The sequence below is a fragment of the Chelonoidis abingdonii genome, chromosome 25 (genome assembly GCF_003597395.2).
Source record: "Chelonoidis abingdonii isolate Lonesome George chromosome 25, CheloAbing_2.0, whole genome shotgun sequence".
Taxonomy (NCBI): domain Eukaryota; kingdom Metazoa; phylum Chordata; order Testudines; family Testudinidae; genus Chelonoidis; species Chelonoidis abingdonii.
Window position 1 is genome coordinate 19,936,172 of NC_133793.1, and position 26,549 is coordinate 19,962,720.

The 26,549-nt window shown below is 44.1% G+C and overlaps 1 protein-coding gene across 1 annotated transcript in view; it reads left to right on the forward strand.

Annotated features, from left to right (window-relative positions):
• The window catches only part of ZMPSTE24 (zinc metallopeptidase STE24), a 90,174-nt gene that overhangs the window by 60,379 nt on the left and 3,246 nt on the right, over positions 1 to 26,549 (forward strand). Inside the window, exons 7-9 of the mRNA XM_032776420.2 lie at positions 6,945 to 7,105; positions 9,098 to 9,202; positions 12,424 to 12,567. Coding sequence (XP_032632311.1) covers positions 6,945 to 7,105; positions 9,098 to 9,202; positions 12,424 to 12,567 — 410 coding nt within the window. The remainder of the gene's footprint in view (positions 1 to 6,944; positions 7,106 to 9,097; positions 9,203 to 12,423; positions 12,568 to 26,549) is intronic.

The window sequence follows — 26,549 nt, forward strand, 5'->3', positions numbered from 1 at the left end:
TCCTAGCGCTCTAAAAAACCCACCTCCACGAAGGGAATAGCTACCAGTGCTGGGAGCACTGCTCCTAGCGCTGGTGCACTGTCTACACTGGCACTTTACAGCACTGAAATTTGCAGTGCTCAGGGGGGTGTTTTTTCACATCCCTAAGCAAGAAAGTTGCAGCACTGTAAAGTGCCAGTGTAGACAAGCCCTAAGAGAAGACTGGTGTGAGTGTCTTTCTCCTTCCTTTGCCCCACCATTCCCTGCCAACATTTCTAGGTCACCCTCCCCTTCCAGTCCAGTTAGCAACCAGAACACAAAAGCAGCATAGTAGGCTCAGAGAGGTGTTAAGTGATCCATTCATCTCAATTAGATGTTCTTAGCTGAAAAAGCATACCCAGTGGAGCTAAATATAGCCTGAAACAGTAGCTCTGAAACATCAACTGCTGCATTCATGGTGTTCTTTTCTCCCCTCCCGACTGCAGGAGAGTTTCCAATTTGTGTTATGCATTCCCAGTTTCAGCCATGTGTTCTTGGTGCCTGTTCTAAGCTCCCCACCCAGAGGGACAGGGCTTCACAGATCGTGGCTCACATGGGGGGATCAGAAGGAGGAGTCAGACCCCATAGACTCCCTACTCCCCCATTTACAGAGGGGGAGTAGGGAGATGGGCTTAGACACCTTCATGTCCCCCGTTTCCCACCCTCCCCAAAAGGCAGGCTTCCCAGATCACAAGGAGAGCCAGGAAGAGGGGCCATATCCCATAGATGGTCTGGGGGTCCCCAGATTGGGGTGCAAACATGGGTGGGTAATGTGGGGCTGGGAGGTGCCTCTGCTCCTATTCTCTCCCAGTCGTCCTGTCACCACCAAGACCCCCATCCCAGTGTCCCACCCATTACCTGGCCCCCCTTCCCCCATTAATCTAAATAACCTCTCTTCCTCTCACTGCATCCCAATTCCCTCTCCCCCTGTTACTGCCTACTCTTCCACCACTAATCATGCTTCCCTCCCAGGGAAGTTACACATTTGCTCATGTAACTTATTTTAAAAACAGTTTAATTACCTTCTGAATATTCTGCTGTATTCAGATTGTATTTCCCTAAAATAAGCCCTCTGACAGATTGGAGCCCCTTTTCTTTTTATTTCATATGTCTGTCCTGGGTTGGATTTGAATTCACAGTGTCTGAAAGCTATTTAGATTCAGTAATTGGTATATTCTCCCTTGAGTCATTCAGGTCCTGTGATATAGAGTTAGTTTTCCAGATAGTTAGTCCCTCTCTCTCAGCACTTGCTTGGTGTAATTTGTTTGATATGCCATCAAGCATTTAAGACGGTGCCTTTCCTAACAGAAGAGCTAAAGTCTTTGGCTTATAAGGTTATAATTTGATTTCCCCCCAAAGAGCTAGTGGGTGGCTAACTCTCAAGCACCTGAGACCCTGGTGTGATCTCAGCTCTGCTTTGATCCCTGTGAGCAAAAATTCATTGCTAGATATATGAACTTTAAGAAAAACTGTTTTTTGGGATGGACTCTGTCTTGGGAACCCCTGGTTCAAATGACCCCAAATTTGGGTCACTGACCAAACCCCACACTCCCATGAGGCATTCCAAGTAACCATACAGATTTTAGAGCACTTACAGCAGTTGGGCTTTAATAATTCCTAAAACTAGCAAAAATTACTCCACATATTTATGAAACAGCGTTTTTGAACAATTTTCTGTTTGTAGCAAATAAAGGATTTAGTCCTCAGTGTGAACAATCCAAAAGAGGATACATATTTTAAATGCAGAAATTTGAGTTTCCCAATAGCGAAAGGAGCCTTAGGAGTATGTCTACAATATGAGGACTATATCAGTATCACTATATCACCGTAGCTATGCCAACATAACCCTGGAGCGTAGATGCAGCCTACACTGTCAGAAGGGGTTTTTCCGTTGGTACAGAAACTCAATATTCCTGAAAGACAATAGCTATGTCAACAAAAGGATTCTTCTGTAGCTATAGCTGCATCTATGTGAGGAGAGGAGGGTCAGGGCATCATAGCTATTCTAAAGTGGTTGTGTGCCAGTATCAATGTAATCAGGATCCCTGGTCTCATACAGCTTAACTCTTTTGCAGCATTAATTACATAAATGTATAAAGCCCGAAGGCACCATTGTGATTATCTGTGACATCATGCATAAGCTTCTCCCATGCTGAAGAGTAGCCTGTACTTGTGGGAGTGGTGCAGGATCAAGCTATCAATGCTGGCCTGATGGGCAGTGCAATAAAATTATAGGGAAGGTGATGTGGAGGGCTTTGTAGTTAAGAATAAAAGTTTGTGCTTGACACAGTGGAAGAGAACTGAGTCAAAGATTAATCAAAGATTATGGACTTGAGGGACAGAAAGGATGAGGGTACCATTTCTTCACTGATTTAGAGATAAGATATGCAGGGGAGAGCTTACAGGAAAAGATCAGGAGCTCTATTTTGACCATGTTAAGTTTTAGTTGCTGGCTTGATGTGCACTAGGAGATTCCAGAAAAGGGGATGGAAACGTTAGTTTAGATGGAAGGAGATTCCTCTCTAGTAAAGAGGTAGATGTGAGACATCAGTATAAACTTGGGGACATACAAATTTCTTAGTTTCATAGAGATTAAGGTCAGGAGGGGCAATGAGATCATCTAGTCTAACCTCCTGTATAGCACAGGCCATTAATTTTCACCAAGATACCCCTATATTAAGTCCAAAGACTTTAGTTAGACCAAAGCATTTCAGTTCTCAGGAGACTCAACTGTGTGCCACAGGGAGACACCAAGGTGCCACCAATGCCCGTGGTCCCTGCAGTGACAGGAGATTGATTAGGTGAGACATGCCCAGATGATCACAACAGGTGAGCCATACTCCAAGCTGCAGAGATAAAAATGCACCTCTTCCCCTGCCAAATTGACCACGTGAAAATTCCTTTCTGACCCCAGATATGACTATCAGTATCACCCTAAGTATGTGAGCAAGATACTAGTCAAGCATCTAGAAAGAGGATTCTCTATTCCGTCTTAGAGCACTGCCCACTATATCTAGCCTCCATTCCAGCTGTGGCCGATCTGATGCTTCAGAGGAAAGCGGAGGAAAAAAAAAAAAAGGCAAGAGAGATTGAGAATATATCTGGCCATTTGTATACTGGGGGAGAGCCAGGGGAAGATACCTTCCTGACCTGTGCTGATGACCATCTGGAGCCCTGAAGCATGAGATTTGATTATAGCTGTAATCTTAATGCAGAGCTGTAAGTGTTAATCCCCAAGGCCCATGAAGGAAAGGAATGAAGGGGGTTCATAGATCCACTGTTTCCAAGGCTAGATGGGACCACTACAACTATCCAGCTCAACCCCAGCACTCAGGATGCAGAACTTCTCCCAGAAGCTAGATAAAAGTACATTTTTAAAAAATATATCTCGTTTAGTCTGAAAGGCTCCAAGCAATGTTGAATCCATCACTTCCCCTCGTAAACTGTTCCAATGTTTAATTAACCTCCCAGTTAGGACATTGCCTCTGAATTAAAGGTTGAATTTCTCTAACCTCAACTTTCAGCCATTGCCTCTTGTTATGCCTTTGTCAGCAAGGTTGCAGAGTCCTCCACTATCAGATATCTTTTCCATGTATCCAAGTACCAGAATTGCCATTCTAAATCAGACCCATAGAATCATAGATGATTAGGGTTGGAAGAGACCTCAGGAGGTCATCTAGTGCTCAAAGCAGGACCAACCCCAACTAAATCATCCCAGCCAGGGCTTTGTCAAGCTGGGCCTTAAAAACCTCTAAGGATGGAGATTCCACCACCTCCCTAGGAAACCTGTTATAGTGCTTTACCACCCTTCTAGTGAAATAGTTTTTCCTAATATCCAACTTAGACCTCCCCGGCTGCAACTTGAGACCATTGCTCCTTGTTCTGTCATCTGCCACCACTGAGAAGAGCCTAGCTCCATCCTCTTTGGAACCCCCGTTCAGGTTGTTGAAGGCTGCTATCAGATCTCCCCTCACTCTTCTTCAAACTAAAGGTCCATCTAGTCCAGTATCCTGCCTCTAACAATGTCCAGTACCATATGCTTCCAAGGGGGTGTAAAAAACCCCACACTAGCGGATATACCACCTGGACCAAGTGACTTTTTAAATTGGTACTTTGTTCCAGTACCATTTCTTCTAAATCCTCATGTGTCATCCAGGTTAAATGCTAGTACCTCTTCTTATGCTTTACCGGTTAAAACACTGGACAGTAATCAGTCAAAAGCCTGTGTTTCAAAGTTGTAGTAACTAAAACAGGTAATGCTACTTTTTATGCAGGCAGCTTGGTCTGATGGCTAGCATAATCAGGAGACCAGAGTTTTATTTCCAGCTCTGCCATTTGGCTGCTGGACAGCTTGGGCAAGTCACTTCACCTCTCTCTTCTTCAGTTTCCCCATCTGTAAAATAGAGATAACATTACATAAGATTTGGGTATTATAATTTTACCCACTCGTTCCTTCTTAAATAGTTGGTAACCAGGGATTTAAATATTCACATGACTCCATCCACCAGGTTTCTATAATAGCAACTATTAAAGAATTTTTCTCTCACACACAAATTTCCAGTCCTTCCAGCCCAGGCTCTTAACATTGATATCTACGACACCAATTAAAAAATTGTTCTTTTCACATTCTGTGATACCTTAGTTTGTTATGTTTGTGACACTTTGAGTCTGAGTTATGTCTGGTCTGTCCGCTGCAATTCGCTACCATTGCTCTAGTTAATTCCCTAGTGATATTTCCTGTGGTTGTCACACTAAGTACTTCCTATCAGTATGGTACATCTAATTGTGTAGACGTATGTGGTTCTTTCATTTTGTGATCACAGCCTCTTTAATGCTACATAAGGCTGAGTCTACACATAGTTTTGTACCAGTTTGAATTATTTTGGTTCAGTGTGTGTCTTTTATAATGAAACTAGTGAAATCAGCATTCATCATGGTGTGGATTCAGTTATATTAGTATGAAGGTGCTTATACTGGTATAGTTTATTTCTGTACCTGTACAGGAGTAACAACTTTTACACTGGTATACTAGGGAATTGTATCGCTTTATACTGGTTTCCAACAGATTATAGTTACAGTAGGACAAAATCCATGTAGTCAGACTCTAAATCTGGTACTTTCAAGATTACAAACTTTCTTACAATGCAGCTGCTACTTGCAGTTTATGCACAGGAAGGAAAACTCTCCCTTCAGGAGGGAAGGAAAATTTAGCGCATCCCTTGAAGATCACAATAACTGTTTTTTCACTGGTTATGATAGTTACCAGAGTTGGATTATACGTCTAGAAAGAAAGCGCTCTGGCTGAAACTCCTGTTCACTGGTCAGGAGTTTGCTTTGTAACTGTCTTTTATACATAAATATTTCCTTTCAGAAGTATCTGTACCTAATCTACTCAAGATTTTCCTCTGACGGGTTTTTTGGAAGCTAGATTATAATATTTTAAATACACACACCAACAATCAAACATGAGAAACTCTCCTGAAAAATTTTAACGAGAGAGATATTTCTTACACAGAGCTAAACAAAAACTATATAAAATTCAAGGGGCATAATCGATAGATTTTTAAGGCCAAAAAAGGACTGTGATGAAGATCTTGTCTGGTCTCCTGCTTTACATACGCCTGAGAATTTCACCCAGTGATCCCTGCACTTATAGATATCCAGTTGTGATTAAAGACCCCACGTGATTAAGAATCCACCACATCCTTTGATAAATTGTTCCAATGGTTGATGACTCTCACCATTAAAAATGTATGCCTTCTTTTTAGATTGAACTTATCTACCTTTGCTTCCAGCCTTTGATCATGTTATGCTTGCTAGACAAGAGAGCCCTTTACAATCAGAAATCCTCTTCCTATGTATGTACTTAGGCTGTAAACAAGGCATTTCTTAATGGGTTTTTTTAAATAAGCTAAATAGATTGAGCTTCTTTAGACTCACACCGTGAAGCATGTTTCTAGACCTTAAATCATTCTTGTAGCTTCTACGGCCACAGTATTCCAGTAACAATATCCCTAATTCTGTATGCAGTGGTAATAACACCTTAATATTTTTTAGTTCAGTGTTCGACTCTTATATATGCAACTGTCAGATATGCTGTTAGCCATCATGCTTCACTGGGAGCTCACATTCAGTTGGTTTCCACGATGGCCCTAAGTCCTTTTTAGAATCTCTTCATTTCAGGATAGTCTTCCATCCTAAAAGTGTGACTTAACTTCTTGGTTCCTAGATGTATGACTTATATTAATCTATACTAAAATGCATGTTCAGGTTAGTCCAGCTTTCTATTCAATCCACATTGCTGTGTAGAACTGACTCATTCTTATTGTTTACCACTCCACCAATTTTTGTTTCATCTGCAAACTTTTCTGGCAAGAAATTTATATTTTCTTCCCTCTCATTGATAAAGTTTTCAAATAGAAGTGGACCAAGAACACATCCTTATAAGACCCCAATAGAAATGTACCCATTGCATAACTATTCCCCATATGGAATTACTCTTTGAGATATATCACCTAGCTAGTTTTAAATCCATTGAATATGATGCACTGATTTTTGTATGGTGCTAAACTAAAACTAAATAAAATTTCACATTTAAAGGCTGTTTTCATACAGAGAAAATTTTGTGCCACATTGTAAGTCCTTTTCAGAACACAACCTTAACTGTGATGTTATGCACAGTGCCTCTGTAATAGGTTTTACAGTATGTATGTAGTTCAGTAATAGATTAAACAAACCTAACGGGGTGTCTAAAAATATGCTTGAACCTGAGGTTTAATGCATTTTGCAATGAATCAATGCCTACTGATCTCATGGTGGAGAGGAAATGCCCTTGAAAGACTTAAATAGAATGTTGCACCGTTAGATTTTAATGCACACAAAGTACTTTGATCTATGTCTTTAATGTGAATTTTCACCCCCACTAGGTTCCAAACGTTCCTCCCATAGCAATGCTTATTTCTATGGCTTCTTCAAGAATAAGCGGATAGTTTTGTTTGACACCCTCCTGGAAGATTACTCTGCACTGAACAAAGATCACCCAGAGGGAGAAGATGGTGAAGATGATGACACAAAGTCCAAAGTCAAAGTGAGCTTTATTTTTGTTCTCCTGTCATGTAGTTTCCTGATTCCCCAGCGAGATTCTCCCTTACATCTTCTCCATATTCTGTTGTAGGATTGTGAAACTAAAAACAAAACCTTGAAAGTATTTGTAACTTCATGATTTATTTACAAGAGACCCTCTGAGACACTGGTACAAATGCACTTTCCAAGGTTGTGGATGGGTGCAACACCAGGAGCTCAAGAATCTTGGCTCAAGGCTCCTAAAAACTTCCTGAGAACTCTGCTGGCCTCTCTTTCCACCTCAGAAGTTCTGGGTTCTACCTTCCTATACCATTTTTTCCCTCATTAGACCTTGGTATATCCCTCACCTGGATCTATTTTCAGCTGGAGACCTGATAAATTTACTTTTCTCCCCATTCAAAAATCTTTTCCAGGCTGTCAGCAGCATGTTTTCATATTCAGTCTTGAGGGACTGGCAAAAAGATTCCTGACTTCAATCCAGGAAGGGCCATCAGGGGTGGAGAGGGAGTGGGTTGGTCTCCTGGTTATATTTCAGCCGTGGGGCCAGAAACAGACCTGTTCTGCAGAACAAAGTCTGCATCTTCAGAGAGTCAGGATAGCAAATGTAATCCACCAAACTGAATTTGTAAAACTGACTTGAACCAAAAAAGTAGATTTCAGTCCACCCCGGTTATAAAGGTTATAAAGGTTTTGGGGAAATAGTTCAGACTTGAACTGTTTGGAAGAACACATTTAAATGTCACCAAATGATGTGTTGTTCAGTAGTATAAGCAATTTATTTTACAAAGACTGATTGCACAGTGATAACTTTCTCCACCATCCTGTATATCAGGCTGGACAGTGTCCTACCAGCAGAGAGAGGACAGGACAAAACAAAATCTAGGACATCCTCAGCATTATGAAGGTAGCTGGCTCAGCAGAGTTTTCTTCCAAGCAGAGACAGTCCTTTCTGTGTCCACTAGAAAAAATCATGGAGGCTAGGTCCATCAGTGGCCATTAGGTAGGATAGGCAGGGATGGTGTCCCTAGCTTCTGTTTGCCAGAAGCTGGGAATGGGCGTCTGGGGATGGATCACCTATTCTGTTCATTCTCTCTGGAGCACCTGGCATTGGCCACTGTCAGAAGGCAAAATACTGGGCTAGATGGACCTTTGGTTTGACCCAGTATGGCTGTTCTTATGTTCTTACCTGAACAAGAATTTTCCTCAATCTTCTCTTCTTGCTTCTGTCTCCTCCATTGAGCACTCTGGGTAGGGCATTGCACCATCTCAGTGTGTCTGGCTTCCTTTTAGTTAATGTCTCCTGGTTTTAAATAGCTCATTTTGTTGTCTCCTTGCCTAGAGGCCAGAATTTTTATTTTAGAGGTATATTAAGGTCCCCAGACATAGCAAATGAGAGCAAACAGATAAAGCTCAATGGTTATTCATTATATTGTTAATTTAACTCATTCAGTTCCATTATAAGTGGAGAGACATTATAAAAGTTCTGTATAAAAGTGTGTCTATGTTGATAGAACCATCTGCTGGTAAATAAGACTATGTAGTATAATATATGGAGATATACCTATCTCATAGAACTGGAAGGGACCCCGGAGTCCAGCCCCCTGCCTTCACTAGCAGGACTAAGTACTGATTTTGCCCCAGAGCCCTAAGTGGCCCCCTCAAGGGTTGAACTCACAACCCTGGGTTTTGCAGGCCAATGCTCAAAGCACTAAGCTGTCCCTATCCCTATTCAGCTATCACTGAACTATTGTTTAAAAGTTTGTAGCTTCATTATTGGTTATTAGGCACAGTCCAGCTCCTATGAGTCAGTCCCTATAAAAAAAGGGTAGAATATTACAAGAGGTTAGTTTTTACTTGTATTCCTCTGCTTGTAAGAGGAAAATAACTGCTTTCTGAGCTGGCATACCATGGAGTTTGGAGAAAACAGATCAGCAGGCAGGAAATTGGTTACTCATGTTATGTGAGATGTTTGAGATTTTTCTCTTGTTTTGCACAGAGTAAGAAGCAAGGATGCAAAAATGAAGAAGTTTTGGCAGTGCTTGGCCACGAACTGGGTCACTGGAAGCTAGGTCACACTATCAAAAATATTGTCATCAGCCAGGTAAATAGTAGTATATTGGTGGTATTCCTGGAACATTTACTGTGTTCAACAATCCAGAATTGTCACACTCCATGGTTCACACACAATCATGCTGCCTGCAGCAAATGAACTCTTCTGGAAGGGAAGGTCTGTGGCATCCCTTGGGCCGTTCAGATTTCCTTGTGTCCAATGTCCTACACTAGGATCTTCGCAGCTATTTGGGGATGGTATTGTAAACCCATGGCAAAGTGCCCAAGTTGGCACTTTATTCCTGTCTACTTTGTCTGGCTCCCCTAGTTCTTTCTGAATCTGAAACAGGATCGATGCCTGTTTACAATTCCCATCTAGGGTTCTGCATCCTACATGCAACTCCTCTACCCAGCACATCCAGTCACACTCTCAGGGAATGCAAAGCTTAGTACAATCCAAACAAAGAGAGACAACAGCCAACATTTTAGTCCTCCTCTTACTACAAAACATCCCCTATCCCCCAAAGTCTCAGCTTCTCTCATGTTCCCCAAATCGTTCCTCCACTACATCTTTTTGAAGTTCTGGATTCCCTGAGTGGGGTGTGTGTTGCATTTTCCATCATGCTCTAGAAGAAGGGTGTTCTACTCCCTACAAGGGTGCGCTGCAAAATGGCAAATGAAATTTAATGTGGATAAATGTAAAGTAATGCATATTTGAAAAAATAATCCAAACTATACATACAATATGATGGGGGCTAATTTAGCTACAACGAGTCAGGAAAAAGATCTTGGAGTAATTGTGGACAATTCTCTGAAGATGTCCATGCAGTGTGCAGAGGTGGTCAAAAAAGCAAACAGGATGTTAGGAATCATTAAAAAGGGAATAGAGAATAAGACTGAGAATATATTATTACCCTTATATAAATCCATGGTATGCCCACATCTCGAATACTGTATACAGATGTGGTCTCACCTCAAAAAAGATATTCTAGCACTAGAAAAGGTTCAGAAAAGGGCAACTAAAATGATTAGGGTTGGAGAGGTCCATATGAAAGATTAAAGAGGCTAGACTCTTCAGCTGGAAAAGAGAAATACAGGGAATGAAGTAGATAAGTAATCATGATGATGTGAATAGGGATAAGAAAAGTTATTTACTTATTCCATAATACAAGAATAGGGTCACCATAGAAATTAATAGGCAGCATAAAAACAATAAAAGAAGTTCTTCTTCACGCAGCGCATAGTCAACTTGTGGAACTCCTTACCTGAGGAGGTTGTGAAGGCTAGGACTATAACAGGGTTTAAAAGAGAACTGGATAAATTCATGGTGGTTAAGTCCATAAATGGCTGTTAGCCAGATTGGCTAAGGAATGGTGTCCCTAGCCTCTGTTTGTCAGAGGCTAGAGATGGATGGCAGGAGAGAGATCACTTAATCGTTGCCTGTTAGGTTCACACACCCCACTCAGGGAATCCAGAACTTCTGGGGCACCTGGCATTGGCCACTGTCGGTAGACAGATACTGGGCTAGATGGACCTTTGGTCTGACCTGGTACAGTCGTTCTTATGTTCCCTTCTACTTGCGGAGTAGAGCACTTCCCCATGATCTCCAAAATGAGGTGACTGGACAGGCTGCAATGAAAGGGCCACCCCAACATTCTGAATTGAGGTTGTTACCCTTTTTTGAAACCAGTCAAGAAATAACCACAAAGGTCGAACTGAAGTAGTACTGAGGGCTGATTTATTGCTTGCCTCCCTTATTTACGCAATTATACTCGCACACACATTCCATGCATACTGGTAACAGGCTGCAGACGCGGGTGCTGCTTTCTATCTTAGGTGACTGAGACTGGCCAGGTTCCAGCTTCCCAGAGATGGAACCGCTAGGCGACGAGTCACCGAAGCCCGTTCGGGACTGCGGGAGGGCTCTACTGCTTCTGGTCTGGTCCTGAGTTTTTGCTGTTGTGGGTTACCTCTCTCTGGCCACTACTGCCATAGGTTTATATACAGTCCCATATGCACCTTGATTATCATTACATGGTAATATTTCGGTTTAAGCCTTGCGATTGGTTTCATACACTCATACTATCTCTCTCACTCCTCACATATTGATTACATATTCATAAGCATGAATACAACTGGTAGTATAGCTTTAAACAAGCCCCTCACATCAACGACGACTTCCGTTGCTGTTTGTGGTTCAGACAGAAAGCTGCAAACTGCACTTTAGGAGCATGGCGATGCTGGCATAACAGGAAGTCTACACAGACACATTTACAAAGCAGATGTAGGGGGCTATGGGCTGCCCCTCCTCCCTATGGAGCAGGAGCTGCTCCTGCCTGGCAGAGGCCAAGCCATGGACTGGGCTGCATCTGGCTACAAGGTCTGACAAAATAAGTTTACTCATGCAAACCAATCTAAACAATGCACAAGAGCTAGAGGAACATTCCCCAAATCTCCCTTGCGCTCCAGCATTGTCTAGTTCGAACAGTTTTGTCTCCATAGAAGATATCCAGTATTCCGTTCTAAACTGCTATTGATTACCAGACTCTGGGAGAATTCATGCAATCTAGCTGGGTGGGGGCTCCACATGCTGTTGTGCTGAGTGATAATAGGGCTAGGAGGGATTTGCTGCTTGTCACTAGCAAGGCATTGTGAGAGACAGCCCAGGCTGGAAAGATAAAGGGGCACAGCGGTCCCACAGTCCCAGGCTGCACCCTGGAGATCCCGTTACATAAAGAAGTTGGAGAAAAAAGTTACAACAGTCAAGGGGGAGATGATGAGCACCGGGGTGAGAGTTTTAGCTGTGTGGATAAAAATAGAATTCCTGAAAGGAAGAAATGGAGACTGATCCCAAGTGGTAACCTGACAGTGACATCATAATGTGGAATATCTGTGGTGACCAAGGTAAAGAAAGCAGCCAGTGTGCCGCACCCTGGGATGGGACAGGAGACGATACCAAAGAATGTTCGGGAACTGTCATGTAGACTGCCAGGGAGCAAACACGAGCAATCTGGATGGATTAAGGGATGATTCCAGAGCGTTGGGAAGGGAACCCAAGATACGGTTATTGTTGGGATCTTCAAAGATTTTTCCAGGACCTCTCTCCCCTTGTGCGTATGCATTATGATACAGTGTTTAATTATATGATCACAGGCTGTTTTTTCAGCAGGGCTCCTGCTTCTGAGCACCTCTGTAATAAGCATTTAAGCAATCATTTTGTGGATAGTTGAAAGGATCATATTAATGAGAATATTCTGTTTCCTCTCTTTCTAGATGAACTCCTTCCTCTGCTTCTTTTTGTTTGCAGTATTAATTGGTCAGAAAGAACTCTTTGCTGCATTTGGTTTCTATGACACTCAGCCCACCCTGATAGGACTGATGATTATTTTCCAGTTCATTTTTTCACCTTATAATGAGGTAAAACTTAGCTTTGTGAAATGGCCTCTTAAAAAGATATACATTTGAATATCATACTGTTTTTTGTTGATAATCACTTCGCTAATGTGTTGTTATTTCAGGGAATAGTTTGAGGTTTCTGATTACTAGATTGTTATTTCTCTTTGATTTATTCAGGTTAGTGATTTGTCATAGTAAATTACAATAAGCCTCACAGTCTCTGACTGCAGGGTGTAAAACACTACTACAATTCAAATGATAAGTAAGTGATCCCACTGGTCAAAGTGAAAAAAGGGAAATCATGAATTTTTAGTAAAAATCCCAATGCACAGGTTGCATTGTTCAAAATAGTCTGTTTTTATTTTCAGTAAAAGTAATTTACAATAATTTTCACATTTAATTAACAGTTAAGACTATTTTAAAATTGCTACTCTGGTGCCCATCATTGGAGCCATCAGCACCTACTGCATTCCTGGCTCAATCCCGTGATTACTGTCAAAGCACTAGTGCTTTAAAGCGTTCCTGCTGTTTTAGTTTCCTCTGAATCCCAGTCTCTCACTTGGCAGCCGTGTAGTCTAGCTGTTACTATTGCATCCATCTGGTCACACACCCAAATTGAAAGTCATGGAATCCATGACTCCTGTGACAATCAGTACAGAAATGCAGTTTAACTGATTTTGTTTTCTGAAACTTGAGGGCTGTTGCAAGAAAATGTTCTCTGGTAAAATGGCTGCTGGTTTGCTTTTTGTTTGTCCCATCTGTTGTTTATTTTTCTCTCAATGTTTACTTATAGCTCAGTGAGTTATGTTTGTTTTCTGTTTAGACTTTAAGGCCAGAAGAGACCATCATAATCACCTACTCTGACCTGCACATTGTGGCCACAGAACCTCACCCACCCACTCCTCTAATAGGCTCATAACCTCTAGCTGAGTTAGTGAAGTCCTCAAATCTTGATTTAAAGACTTCATGTTACAGAGAATCCACCATTTACAATAGTTCAAATCAGTAAGTGACCCATGCTGCAGAAGAAGGTGAAACCCCCCCCAGAGTCTCTGCCAATCTAACTAATGGAAAATTCCCTCCTGACCCCAAATCTGGCGATCAGTTAGCATGTGGGCAAGACCCACCAACCAGATATCTAGGACTAACTCAGAGCTGTTCCCCTCTAGTTTCCCATCTCTGGCTGTTGGAGATATTTGTTTGTTGCACTGTCATTTCTCTGGAGAGCGCTATGTTTGCAGACACCAAAATGAAGTAAGATACAATAGCTGCAAAGGCTGTCAGAATTGTAACTCCATACATTCCTGCCTCACTTCCTACTATCCCCTTGGCCTTTCTGTCCCTTAGTGTGAGGGAAAGGCAGCAGGGCAGTTAAGTTTTAAATTGCCTCTTTCCTCCACCCCTTCAAGCCTTACTGACTTCTCTTGCTACTTTCAGCTCCCACTTTGCATTAAATTGACCGTAAGTATATCAGTGCTTATATTTATGTAATGTTAGTGAGCGTGAGCTCTGGATCACAAACTGTATTTGGAAAGGCAGCCAGGTTCAGGAGGTTGGAAATGGTGGTGAAGTTTTTTCCAACAGTAAATATAATCAAAATATATATAGATTCCAACAGCTTGTAAATATATTCATCTCAGAAGAAAGAATGTAGGCTTTGCCGAAACAGTGACTCTGAAAAAGCTTTGGGGGTTCTGGTGGATAGTCAACTGAACATGAGCTCCCAGTGCAATCGTGTTACGCATTTGTCTGCTAGATAAGAGTCCATTATCAAATATTTGTTTCCCAGCTAGGTACTTGCAAAGAGGGTATCCTTTTCTCTGTTCATCTCACCTTTTCACTGTGAACTAGCTGTCCTGAAACAGGCAAGTCCATTAAAGTAACTGAGACCCTACAGGCATCCAGGAAATCACTTCATGCAGAATATGCCAAAAACCGGTTTAAATTCAATGACTGGGTACAGTGCAAAAAACATCAACACAAAATTGGCAAAAATCGTTGCACTAGAATGGCAGCAAGAACTGCTGGCCCTACACTTGAAACTGCTTTCCAGGAACAGCCCTCAGCAATCTCCTTTTGATAATAGGAGAGTAAGTAATTTTTTCTTCTTCATCCCAAGTGCTTTCTGAGAAAGTCATCTCTGATTATTCTTCAGAAAATGCTGAGCGGCACAGTGAAACCTCATCATAAATATAATTGCCATACTACTAGTCAGACCTATCACTGATTTTGCACTTTCTTTGTGTCAAAGTAGCCTTTATGATGGCTATAACTTCTGCATGTAGTGTCTGAAGTGGGCAACTTTTCTCTGAAATCGCAATATATTGTGCTGTTCTTTGTATCAGTCCAAAGTTTACCCCCAAAGTAAGTTCTTTGAGTCATGGTACCTGTGTGTATTCCACATATGGGTGTACATGCACACCGTGGACCCAAATCCAGAAATTCTTCAAAATCAAGTGTTCGTTGACCCACACGTGCACAGTAGCTCCTCTCATGCTCTCAACTAAGGGTATACGAGGCAGTGCGGATTGATGCCTCTCTAGTTCCTTCTTACTGCAACATGGCCTGAGTCAGAAACGTGCTCCTCCATTCTGTGCATAACAGTAAAGTAGAAAGTATTTGTAAATAGTTTTCTCTCTTAGCTTAGCAGTTTAAATTTGTAGTTGGTAGAGAGTAGTTTCCCTCTCCTTCCTCCCAGCTGAGGGAAGTTCAAGAATTGCATCTCCTGCCCTTGTTCCTTCTCCATCTGTGACGAACATCAATGGTGCTTGTACTGTCTGGGTGAGGTATACAGCTTTGCTAAGTGCAGTATCTCTTGAGCCTTTCCACCCAGAACTCGAGAAGGCTAAGAGTTTCACCTAAGAAAGTGCCTGATGCTATGAAGCCCCACTCTGATCCGGGCCAGCGAGACCTCCCTGTCCATTGGCCTCAACTGACCAATAATGCCCCTCCAAGCATATGCCTTGGAGAAGAACCTCTAACACTGAAGCCCCAGGACTCTTCCTCCATGGCTCCCCTTGAGAGTAGAAGATACTCTTATGGGTACAAGAATAGATCCCTACGGTGGACTGTCCATAAGAAACACGATCATTCCCCAAGCTGGTCCAAGTCAGGTCAGACATTGTGCTCAGAACCAGGGAACTGCTTCTGCCAAAGATCCCCAGGTTGGAGGGCAAGATGTGCAAAAGGAGAGATCCATCTGTTTCCCATGGTGACTGTGATACCGAAGCATAAGCACAAACGCTCGCCAGTTCCACCTATGAGTGCTGGTCCAGACCTGTCATCAACACCACCTTGTTTATCTAATGATCGTTCAGCTGCAACAGAGGAGTAGGGTCCTTCAGGCATGACTGCTGGAACCTTTTTGGACCCCAGGCTGTTCAGAGACTTACGTAACAATAAAGATATAGTCCTCCCCTATCCACTCCTTTCTGACCCTGTCCACCTGAGGGAGATCTTTACTCCAGAGGAGGAACCTATATCAATGTCTGAGGAGCAGTTGCATTTCCAACCATTAAGCAGGAGTGCCCCAGTACCAATGGTACTGCCACTACTGGTGGAACAGTCCTCAGAATCAGAGGAGATAGCTGTACCAGTATTTCCATGGACATACGGGATTCCCAACTACAGTAACTCCTCACTTTAAAGTTGTCCCGGTTAACGTTTCATTATTACATTTGCACAATGCTCTCTGCTTCGTCCACTGCTTGCAGAAAGAGCAGCCCGTTGGAACTAGCTGGTAGGGGCTTGGAACCAGTGTGGACCAGCAGCCTCCCATCAGCTCCCTGCTCCCCTAAGTTCCCTGTGCAGCAGCTGCCCAGCAGACTATCAATTGCTGGGTATTTCTATACTTGTATGACTTAGGCTGGTTTCTTGTGCAACTTCCTGCGCCTCTATGCATTTGAATAAAGGAAGAAAAGTCCATATTGTCACCCACAAGGACAATAAATTTTAAAGGAGCAAGAGCATTCCTCCCTACAGACAGATTTTATGCGATGAGCAACCTGATTTCCTGCATCACCTGCAGACCACGAACAACAGTGCCATATGCACCTTTGTGATGCAGTTTGCCAGACTCCACTTGCAATGTCTGGAAGTTTTGCTCCACTTGATTTACCAGTCAAACAGGGATCACATTGACTCCAAGATGGCTGTTCCCTTTAGAGTTATCACCTCCCTCACTTGGTGATCAAGCGCAGAAAAGGGCATGGTGCGGACTTCTTTCAGCTCTCCCACACTCAGGACCACAACTGTGACCGATGCCTCTCTCATGGGGTGGGGTGCTCATCGGGACTACCACCTTGTTTAGGGTACCTGGACCCTACAAGAGGCCAGGCTACGTATAAACTTACTGGAACTGAGGGCAGTCTGCCTAGGGTGCAAGGCCTTCCTTTCCCTCATACACGTGCTCCATGTGCAGATAATGTTGGACAATATTATCACAGTGGTGTATATAAACAGGGAGGAGCAAGATCCTGTCCCCTCTACCTGTAAATTGTCAGACTTTGGAACTGTTGTGTCAGGAGCCACATCATGATACAGGCTGCCTACCTCCTGGATATTCACAGCTCCCTTCCACCAAATGAGGCAGAATTTTCTCTACAGACTACGAATGGCAGATTCATGCACAGTCCTAACCGTGATATTTACACACTGGGGTACTCCGCTGTGGGACTTCTTTGCATCCCAAACAGAAAGCTTTCTATATATTATAGACTCATAGACTTTAAGGTCAGAAGGGACCATTATGATCATCTAGTCTGACCTCCTGCACAATGCAGCCCACAGAATCTCACCGATCCACTTCTATAACAAACCCCTAACCTATGTCTGAGTTATTCAAGTCCTCAAACTGTGTTTTGAAGACCTCAAGCTGCAGAGAATCCTCCAGGAAGAGACCCGTGCCCCATGCTGCAGGAAGGCGAAAAACCTCCAGGGCCTCTGCCAATCTGCCCTGGAGGAAAATTCCTTCCGACCCCACAAATGGCGATCAGTTAAACCCTGAGCATGTGGCAAGACTCACCAGCCAGCACCCAGGAAAGATTCTCTGTCAGTAACTCAGATCCCAACCCATCTAACATCCATCACAGACCACTGGGCATACTTACCTGCTGATAATCAAAGATCAATTGCAATATTAATTGCCAAATTAGGCTATCCCATCATACCATCCCTCCCATAAACTTATATCAAGCTTAGTCTTGAAGCCAGATATGTCGTTTTGCCCCCCACTACTCCTTGGAAGGCTGTTCCAGAACTTCACTCCTCTAATCGGTTAGAAAACCTTCGTCTAATTTCAAGTCTAAACTTCCTAGTGTCCCAAGTTTATATCCATTGTTCCTGTGTCCACATTGGTTTACTAAGCTTAAATAATTCCTCTCCCTCCCTAATATTAATCCTCTGATATATTTATAAAGAGCAATCATATCCCCCTCGAACCTTCTTTTGGTTAGGCTAAACAAGCCAAGCTCTTTGAGTCTCCTTTCATAAGACAGGTTTTCCATTCTCGGATCATCCTAGTAGCCCTTCTCTGTACCTGTTCCAGTTTGAATTCATCCTTCTTAAAAATGGGAGACCAGAACTGCACACAGTGTTCCAGATGAGGTCTCACCAGTGCCTTGTACAAACGGTACTAACACCTCCTTATCTTTACTGGAAATACCTCACCTGATGCATCCTAAAACGCATAGCTTTTTACGGCCATATCACATTGGCAGATCATTGTCATCCTCTGATCCAACCAATACTCACGGTCCTTCTCCTCCTCTATTACTTGCAACTGATGTGTCCCCAATTTATAACTAAAATTCTTGTTATTAATCCCTAAATGCATGACCTTGCACTTTTCACTATTAAATTTCATCCTATTACTATTACTCCAGTTTACAAGGTCATCCAGATCTTCCTGTATGATATCCGGTCCTTCTCTGTGTTAGCAATACCCCCCCAGCTTTGTGTCATCCGCAAACTTTATTAGCACATTCCCATTTTTTTGTGCCAAAGGTCAGTAATATAAAAAGGTTAAATAAGATTGGTTCCCAAAACTGATCCCTGAGGAACTCCACTAGTAACTCCTTCCAGCCTGACAGTTCACTTTCAGTACGACCCTTTTGTAGTCTCCCCTTTAACCAGTTCCTTATTCACCTTTCAATTTTCATATTGATCCCCATCTTTTCCAATTTAACTAATAATTCCCCATGTGGAACTGCGTAAATGCCTTCCTGAAATCGAGGTAAATTAGATCCACTGCATTTCCTTTGTCTAAAAAATCTGTTACTCAAAGAAGGAGATCAGGTTGATTTGGCACGATCTACCTTTTGTAAAACCATGTTGTATTTTGTCCATTACCATTGACCTCAATGTCCTTAACTACTTTCTCCTTCAAAATTTTTTCCAAGACCTTACATACTACAGTTGTCAAACTATAACAGACCTATAGTTACTCCAGATCACTTTTTTTCCCTTTCTTAAAAAATAGGAACTGTGTTAGCAATTCTCCAGTCATACGGTACATACCCCTGAGTTTACTGATTCATTAAAATTTTTGCTAATTGGGCTTGCAATTTCATGTGTCAGTTCCTTTAATATTCTTGGATGAAGATTATCTGGCCTCTGAATTTTGTCCCATTAAGCTGTTCAAATTTGGCTTCTAGCTCGGATGTGGTAATATCTACCTCCATATCCTCATTCCTATTTGTCATCCTCCATTATCCCTAATAGCTCCTCATTAGCTTATTAAAGACTGAGGCAAAGTATTTTATTTAGGGATATTGGGCCATGCCTAGATTATCCTTAATCTCCATTCATCCTCAGTGTTTAGCGGTCCCGACTTCTTCTTTCTTTGTATTTCTTCTTATTTATGTGGCTATAAAATCTTTTACTATTGGTTTTAATTCCCTTTGCAAGGTCCAACTCTGCATGGCTTTTAGCCTTTCTCACTTTTCATCCCTACATTTTCTCGACCTCAATAAGGTAGCTTTCTTGCTAATCACCGCCATCTTCCACTCCTTGTAGGCTTTCTGCTTTTTCTTAATCACCTATCTTTGAGATGCTTGCTCATCCAGCTTGGTCTACAACTCCTGCCTATGATTTTTTTCCCCTTTCTTGGGATGCAGGCTTCTGACAGTTCCTCAACTTGACTTGAAGTAATTCCAGGCCTTCTTCTGCCTTTAGATTCACAAGTTCTTCAGTCCAATCCACTTCCCTAACTAATTCCTTAATTCTTTTAAAAGTTAGCCCTTTGAAATCAAAATCCCTAGTCCCGATCTATTTTGTTTATCCTTCCATCTAGTTTGAACTGAATTAGCTCATGATCACTCGAACCAAGGTTGTCCCCTACAACCATTTCTTTCTATGAGGTCCCTCACTACCTCACCAAAACCAAATCTAAAATGGCATCCCCTCTTGTTGGTTCTTGAACTACTTGGTGAAGAAATCCATCTGCTATCGCATCCAGGAAAATCTGAGCCCTATTATTGTTACTAGCACTTGTCCTCCAGTCTATATTGAAGTATTGTGTCCAGTTCTGGGCACCGCATTTCAAGAAAGATGTGGGGAAATTGAGGAGGATCCAGAGAAGAGCAACAAGAATGATTAAAGGTCTTGAGAACATGACCTATGAAGGAAGGCGGAAAGAACTGGGTTTATTTAGTCTGGAAAAGAGAAGACTGAGAGAGGACATGATAGCAGTTTTCAGGTATCTAAAAGATTCTACTAGAACCTGCTACCTAGCCAAATGGAAACACTTTTTGGACTAGGCACAACTCCACCAATGTTTGCTAGGTACCATGGGCACTCCTAGCCTTGAAGAATACATGTTTAGCTCTTAGTTCAGTGCAGGTACATCTAGCAGCTGTTAGTGCCTTCATCCTTCTGCCTCTTTACACACTCAACTCATATATTTATGAAGGGCTTTATCAGAACCTTCCCACTGATCCTTAAACCTACTCCTCAGTGGAATCTTAACCTTGTCCTGTCAACACTCACCGGTCTACCCTTCAAACCTATGGCAACATGTGCCATGGCCTCACTGTCTATGAAGATGGCCATTCATAGTGGGCATTGCTTCGGTGAGGAGAGCCAGTGAGCTGGAAGCCATCTTAGCATGCCTTCCCTAGACAACATTTCACAAAGAGAGAGTTCAAGTGCTTGCTCATGTCCATTCCATGTTAGAGTGTGTGTGCACCGTTGCCAGAGATTTTTCCCTCACTGGTATCCATTGGGCCAGCTCTTGCACCCTCTGGAGCCACGTACTTGTGCACCAGTATAAGGGGTGCTGCTGGCCCCACACCCTCTCAGTTCCTTCTTTCCTCCCGTGACGTTTGCTGGAACAACCCTTTTTGCTCCTGCAAGTCTTTCTTCTCAGTGTTTCATTTGCAGTTATCATAGTTTAGTGTATATATTTTTTTGTAATCAGTGTTAGTGTATATAGTTAGTAAGTTCCTATTGTCAAGGGACTTCTTTGACCCAAGAGCTGTGCATGCCCTGGTCCCTGGGCTTCAAACCTTGTGCCTCCTGTGGCAAGCCTCTGCCCATGAGAGACCCACACTCCAGCTGCTTAAAATGCTTGGGGGAAACTCATGTGAGGGACAAGTACCAGATCTGTCAGGACTTCAGACCCTGCACTAAAAGGGACAGAGACATTAGGCTGAAGGCTATCCTCGTGGAAGATGCCCTCAGACCAGTCTCAGAGCCAAGCTGCTCCCATTTGGCACCAAGTACTTCAGCATTGGTGCGAAGCACTCCTCCGGGACACAGCTCTTCCCAGAATGGTTCACCATCTCTGGTGCTGAGGCAGGAGCACAAGAAGCAGTGCACTGACAGAGGGCGCTTGCCAATACAGAAGAAAGACAAGTGGGGGAAGGCAGCACAGTGAGACCTATGCCAGGCCACTCTTGGGCCCACAATGGCACCGTCATCTCTGCCTAAAGTGTTGAGTCTAGTCCGGGACCTTCTGCTGATACCTGGAAGCTACCGCGATGCCAGCAGTCTGATGGTTGCATTAATACCGGAGGCTTTCCAAGCAGCTAGGAATCTTTTTTCTCTACCGGTCCTGTCAACTCCAGTGGGACACCTGGTGACTGGAGGCAAGGGAGGGAACAAGAAGCATTGGGCTCCTTTCCCAGCACTGGATACCTGGCACCCTCTAGGGTCAAGCTTTCCCTGATCCTGGTATCCCAATCACCAGTCCTTCTCTGGAACCCCAGCACTGCATGGAGGCAGAAGCGAGTACCGCTCCACTGTGGTTTCTGAGAGGACTCCTCTTCTGAGTCTGAAGGGGAACCTTACATGCCATCTAAAGTCTACCAGCTTATGTGTCACCAGACTTTGGTGACGATCCCCCTACCAGCACCTGGCCAGCAGGTCAGTGGCTGATGCAGTAGCCTTACTGGAACCCCAGAGGTTTTCCCCCAGTATTGGGCCCTCCCTCCCATTGCTTCTACGCAGTGGTTTCCGAGAGACTGGCTACCATTCCCTCCTGCTCAGCAGCAGACCCTGACTCAAATATTGACCCCAGTACCGACGTCCAGGAGATGGCTCCAGCAGATGTAGTTGAGCCAGAGAAAGAGGAAGGAACCTCTCCTCCAGTGCAATCCTCTTCATCCTTCCCAGATGAGGCTGTCATGGGACCCAGTAGCCAGCTTCCACAGGATGACTTCAGGGCTCATCAGGACCTGAATGAAGCAGTTTGCTGCGAAACTGGGTCTTGACATTGAGGAGCTCAAAAAGACGTCTCATGGCCTTATTGATATTCTGGCTGCAGCAGCTCCCTCCATGGTTGCCTTGCCCATCAGTGAGGTAATGATATGACTGGTCAAGGCCCTGTGGCAAAGTCCTTCTTCTCTGACTCTTACCTCAAAGAAGGCAGAGAAGAAGTATTATGTGCCAGCAAGCGGGTTCGAATACCTGTACTCACATTCCCCCACAAGGGTCCCGGATGGTGTCTGTAGCAAATGAAAGGAACAGGCAGGGCCAGTCGAGCACTATCCCTACGCAAAAAGACATCAAGAAACTAGATCTTTTTGATGGGTGGCCTTCAACTACGTATCTCCAACCAACAGGCTTTGCTGAGGAGATATGATTTTAATCTGTGGAACTACTTGACTAAATTTAAAGACTCCCTGCCCAAAGATTCAACAAAGGAGTTGGCTGTCCTCTTGGAGGAGGATGAGAATCTGACCTGGATCTCTCTCCAGGTTGCTCTGAATGCTGCCGACTTGGCAGCCAGGACAGTGACCTCTGCTGTCACCGTGAGGTGGTGTTCTTGGCTCCAGTCAAATGGCATTCCTCACAAGGTTCAGCAGTCTATCCAGGACCTTCCCTTTGAAGGCTCCTCTCTTTTCTTGGACACAAGACTTCACAGCCTGAAGGATTCAAGGGCCACCTTATATTCCTTAGCCCCGTACACTCCATCAGCTTCCAGGAAGCAATTCAGGCCCCAGCACCCTCATTAGTTTTTGGCACCTCCAAGACAGGAGCCCTACAAAAAAAAAAAGGTGGAAGTTATAAATGGCACCAACCACTCCCATCCACCTCAGCCTTCCAGTTGGGGTCTCAGATGCAGTGGCAGGCCCAAGCAGGCCTTCTGAAGATGTGTCCGAGGGCACTGTACTAGTCGCTGTTTTAGATCTGCCTCCCCTTTTATTTTTGGACTATCTATTCCTCTTCAGCCCAGCATGGTCATACATAATATCAGCCCATTGGATCCTTAGTATAGTGACAGTCAGAATATCCTTCAGTTTTTATCCGTCCCCTCATCCCTGTCCCTTTTCAGGGAGTCTTCTCATGAGCAACTCCTCATCCAGGAGGTGCAATCCTCCTACATATGGGGGCTGTGGCGGAGGTTCCTCAAGATTTGAGAGGGAAGGGGTTTTACTCCTGGTATTTCCCAATCCCAAAGGCCAAAGGGGGTCTCTGGCCCATCTTGGACTAGCGTTGACTCAACACATATCTCAAGAAACTCAGGTTCCACGTGGTCCCCCTGGCCTCCATCATTCCATCCCTGGATCCAGGAGACTGGTACACGTCCCTCACCTTAAAGGATGCATACTTACACATTTCTGTCTTCCATGAGCAGAAGATTTCTCCGGTTTATAGTGGGTCAATGCTACTACCAATTCACCACTCTTCCATTTGGCTATCGGCAGCTCTCTAGGCTTTCATGATATGCATGGTGGTCATAGCAGCTTTCCTCAGGCGGCGAGGTGTACAAGTCTACCTGTACCTTGACGACTGGCTGATCAATAGCATCAGCACAGTCCAAGCCACCTTCCAAGCACTGGGATTGCTAATAAAAAAGCAGAGGTCAACTCTTGTCCCAGTCCAGAGAACAGAATTTACTGGGACAGTGCTCGACTTGATCCAAGCTAGGACCTTCCTGCTGGAGGCCTAATTCTGGACCATGTTGGACCTGATATCCAATGTCAGGGTTCACCCAATCATAACGGCTCGGATTTGCCTCAAGCTACTGGGTCACATGGCAGAATGCAGTTATGTGGTTCAGCATGCAGGGCTGTGCCTCAGGCCTCTCCAGATGTGGCTAGCATCAGTTTACTTCCCGAGCAGATTCCACTTGGACTCAGTGCTCACAGTCCCTTCTCTGGTTCCCTGGACTGGTGGAAAGACCTGAGGTCAGTAATAATGGGGGTGCATTTTGTTACCCCTCAACCATCGATAACCTTAATCTCAGACATGTTGTACCTAGGGTGGGGAGCCCACCTCAACAACCTCAGAAATCAGGGCTTCTGGTGCCAAGAAGAACTCTCCCCGCACATAAACGTCAGGGAGCTCAGGGTGGTACTCAGTATGCCAAGTGTTCCTTCCCCAGATCTCAAGCAGAGTGGTGTGAGTCCAGACAAACAAACAGGGAGAGGTTCAATTTTCAGCCTTGTGTCAGGAGGCCAACCATCTGTGGGACTTCTGCACAAAGCACTCCATTCATCTCAAGGTGCCGCATCTCCTAGAAGCCCAGGATGTACAGGTTCAGCAGATCTTGCTAGGCAGTAGAAAGCCTTCCACCAGGGCAATGTACTTGGCCAAGTGGAAGTGTTTCTCTTTATGGGCTTCTGAACGTGCTCTCTTTCCATCTTGATCTTCCCTATCTTGGACTGTTTGCTCCACTTAAAACGGCAGGGCCTGGCCCTCTCGTCTATTAAAGTGCACTTAGCAATCATCTCAGCCTTCCACCCTACAGTGAACAGCAGGTCAGTCTTCTCCCATGGAATGACAGTTCGGTTTCTCAAGAGGCTGAAAAGGCTCTGTCCTCAGGTCTGTGAGCCGACCCCACTCCCATGGGACTTAAATCTGGTTCTGTCAAAGCTCATAGGTCCTCCCTTTGAGCCATTAGCATTGTGCCCCCTGCTATTTTTCTCTTGGAAGGTTGCCTTCCTGGTGGCGATCACCTCAGCCAGAAGGATCTCTGAAATCAAGGCCTTTATATCAGAACCACCATATAAGATGTTCTTCAAGGTCCAACTCTGTACCCATCTGGCTTTCCTGCCAAAGATGGTGTCACAATTCCATAACAACCAGGCCATTTTCCTACCAGTCTTCTTCCCGAGACCTCACAAGAACTCTGAGGAATGATGGCTTCATTTGTTGGATCTTAAGCATGCCCACACCTTTTATATTGAGAGGACTAAACCCTTCTACAAATCCATGCAACTCTTCATAGCAGTAGTGGAAAGGATGAGAGGGCTACCTGTGTCAGCCCAGAGGATCTCGTCCTAGATAACCATCTACATCGGAGCTTGCTATGAGCAGTCAAATGTTCTGCCTCTGGTCATCTTAACTGCTCACTCCACAAGAGACCTTGACCCACATGTAGTATACAGATAGGGATCATCAGTCGAAGAAGTAGTGAAGGTTATTTACTTTTACTGGATGTTCTTCAACATGTGTGCTCCCTATTTGTATTCCTCTATCCACCCTCCTTCCCCTCTGCTTCATATCCTGTTATTTGCAGTAGGAAGAGGAACTGGAGAGGCGTCAACTTGCACTGCCTCTTATACCTTTTGTGACAAAGTTCCTCCTCTGCCTTGGTGGATCTTGTGCTTATTGGTGGATTTGCTTGCCTCACAGATTCACCCTGTGGGTCAGGAAACAGCCCAGAGACCTTCTCCTCTGGTAGAAGCCACAGTCCAGGTCAATTCCTCCTGTGTTTGATCAGGAGTTCGGAGGTTTGGGGGGAACCTGGGCCCTCCCTCTACTCTGGATTCCAGCCCAGGGCCCTGTGGACTACAGCTGTCTAGAGTGCCTCCTGGTACAGTTGCGCAACAGCTACAACTCCCTGGGCTACTTCTCCATGGCTTCCTCCCAACACCTTCTTTGTCCTCACCACCGGACCTTCCTCCTGATGTCTGATAACGCTTGTACTTCTCAGTCCTCTAGCAGCATGCCTACTCTCTCTCAACTTCTTGCACACCTCTTGCTCCCAGTTCCTCGCACGCACGCACTTCTCCTCTGGCTCCCTGTGGCCTGACTGGAGTGAGCCCTTTTATAGCATCAGAGGGGCCTTAATTAGAGTCAAGTGCTTAACAGCCTCACCTGACTCTTAGCAGGTTAATTTGAGTCAGGTGTTCTCATTACCCTGGAGCAGCCCCTGCTCTGGTCACTCAGGGAACAGAAAACTGCTTATCCAGTGGCCAGTATATCTCCCTTCTACTACTCTGCTGTTCCCAGCTGGCCTGGGTCTATCACACTTTGTTCAGGAACATGCGGGGCTCTACTGTGTATATGTGGGTCAATGGACACTGCTTTTGAAGAATTTCAGGACACAGGCACATGAGACATATGCGTACCCACTTGTGGAATACAGATAAAGACCACACATCTTGAAGAACCTCTAATACAGTAAGTAACCTCCAGTAAGGCTATGTCTCCACTAGCATTTGTGTCGGTTAGGGGTGTGAAAAAAACCATCCCTGACTGACATACGTTTCACCAACATAAGTGCTGGTGTGGACAGTCCTATGTCAACAGGAGACTCTCTTCCACCAACATAG